The 2,353-nt window shown below is 44.1% G+C and overlaps 1 protein-coding gene across 1 annotated transcript in view; it reads right to left on the reverse strand.

Annotated features, from left to right (window-relative positions):
* C7 (complement C7) overlaps nucleotides 1-959 on the reverse strand; it is a 100,690-nt gene extending 99,731 nt beyond the window's left edge. The window contains 1 exon segment of the mRNA XM_023701885.1: nucleotides 765-959. Within this exon segment, the coding sequence (XP_023557653.1) occupies nucleotides 765-959 (195 nt within the window).
* Between the last annotated feature and the right edge of the window lie 1,394 nt (nucleotides 960-2,353).

Raw genomic sequence — 2,353 nt, forward strand, 5'->3', positions numbered from 1 at the left:
AGCCCTCCTTTTTCTCTAATTTTGGTCTGCAAACTTAGGTTGTTACCCATCCAGAAGAAAAGCTTATTGTTATTATCAAATGATTTAGGCTATCAATCTAACCTCACTATCTCATTGCATTTCAAACATCTTATATTTGCCTAATTTCTATTAGTTCTTTGAAACTAAGAGTATGTGGTAATATTGTCTAATCAATTTGGATACCTGTATCTTGTAATCTGAGCAAATACTTTGAAGTTGACAAGACGCAATTTAATAACCAATGTTAATTTTCTATTGTTTTGAAATTCTGCATCATTGTTTTTATTGTAATTTTCTATTTAAAATAAAAAGAACAATTATCACATAGTACCTCACTTATAAATGGAGTCAGAAAATGTTTAATTCATAGAAGTAGAGAGTAGAACTACCACGGACCGAGGACAACAGTGTGGGGGGAAGGGTTGATAGGGAAATGATGATCAGAGGATAAATTCTAGTTAAAAGGCCTGGAGAGACCCAGTCCTAGCCCAGGCCCAGTGAGTGTGTGGGACAGCTTCCGGCTACCCTGCACCAGCGGGACCTACTCGTCCCAGCCAGGTGCAGCATGGGTGAGATTCTCTTCCACCCCCATGGGACAACACCCAACACTCCGCAGCACCTCCCCACCCCAAATGGCCAGTAGGAATTTCAGCCATATTCTGGGAACCCCCAGATCCATTCGTTGCCCATGCCCAGTGAGTGTGTCGGAGAACTTCCAGCTACCCAGCACCAGCCAGACCTACTGGTCCCAGGATAGGCACAGCCTGGGTGACACCCACTTTCACAATCTTGAAACACCACCCATCATTCCAGGTTACCCCCTCACACCCCTCCAACAGAGTAGGAATTCCTGCCTCCTTCCGAGAACCCCCAGATCCAGTCCTAGTCCAGGACCAGTGAATACGTGGGAGAGCTGCCTCTACACCCATCTCCACCATGTCCCCTCCAGATTCAGCTCAAACCTGGCATGCAGGCCTGGGGTGAAATTGTACAGCTGCAATACCTACAGAGAGTGTAGAGGAGAGAACTACCTAGCTAGACCAGGAGCAGAACATCTTGCCAGAGGGGCACAACGGGTTCACTCCAAAGGGCAGCAGCAAGAAGGAGCTGAGCACAGTAGCCAGACCCAAGCCAGGCACAGCTGGATAAATCCAAATTTTGTGGAGCTGCACGTGAACTTCAGTAGGTGCTAAGGTTATAACTGCACCAAAGATCTGCAACAAAGGTCAGAAGACAGTGCTACTCAAGATGTCAATGAGAAGGAGCAAACTGCGAGCACAGACACAAGCCCACCCATACCAAGTGCAGAGTACACACCCAGTAGGAATTTCTGCTGAGTTCCAGGAATGCCCAGACCCAGTCCTAGCCCTGGTCCGCAGCAGGAAGGAGCTGAGCACAGCAGCCAGACCTAAGCCAGACTCAGCTGAATAAGTCCAAACTCTGTAGAGCTCCACCTAAACTTCACTACGAGTGCAGGCTATAACTACAGCAAAGACCTACAACAAAGGGCAGAGGACAGTGCTACACAAAATGACGAGAAGGAACAAAATGCAACCTCACAACCCAAGCCCACTCGTAACAAGTGCAGAGGACACTAACACGGAAAAAATTGGAAAACACACAGCTGAAAGCAATGAATCAACAGAGTCTGAAATAAAAGAGCTGCAGAAAGATATAGAAGACCTCAGATTGCAAATGAAAAAAGAAATCCCTGAATTAATAACATCTGCACTAAAGAATCAAATGCAGAAACATATGGAAGCAACCCAGTGCCCACCCTGAACAAGTGCGGAGGACACTAGCTCGGCTCAAATGCATGAATCAAGAGTGTCGATAGAAAATAAGCAGCAGCAGAAAGATAGAGAGGAAATCAGAGTGCAACTCTTTTCTGAAATAAAGAAAGAACTCTCAGAACTCGTAGCAGATGAAGTAAAGAAGCAACTACAGAAACATAAGCAGGAAACCCAATCTGAGATAAACACCGCAGTAAAAGAATTTCTAACTGCTTATAAGGAAGATATTGATAAAAAAAAAATTAGAAGAGATTAGAAAAATGACGGATTCCCTGGATGAGCAATTAAGGAAAGAAATAGATCGCATGAGGCAGAGTCAAAGAAATATGGAGGAAATGAAACTCTCAATCACAAGCTTGCAAAACTGTTTAAATGAATGTGAAGACAGAGTTTCAGATCATGAAGATGCTGGTGTAGCTAGTGAAAAGGTAAGAAAGGCTCTCTTAAAAACAACAAGGATGCAGGAAAGAATAATTCATCACCTGCAAGATGATGCAAAGATGAACAATGTGAGACTAATAGGCATCAATGAGAAAGGA

The sequence above is a fragment of the Octodon degus genome, unplaced genomic scaffold, assembly GCF_000260255.1.
Source record: "Octodon degus isolate 3935 unplaced genomic scaffold, OctDeg1.0 scaffold00142, whole genome shotgun sequence".
In the NCBI taxonomy this organism is placed as follows: Eukaryota; Metazoa; Chordata; class Mammalia; order Rodentia; family Octodontidae; genus Octodon; species Octodon degus.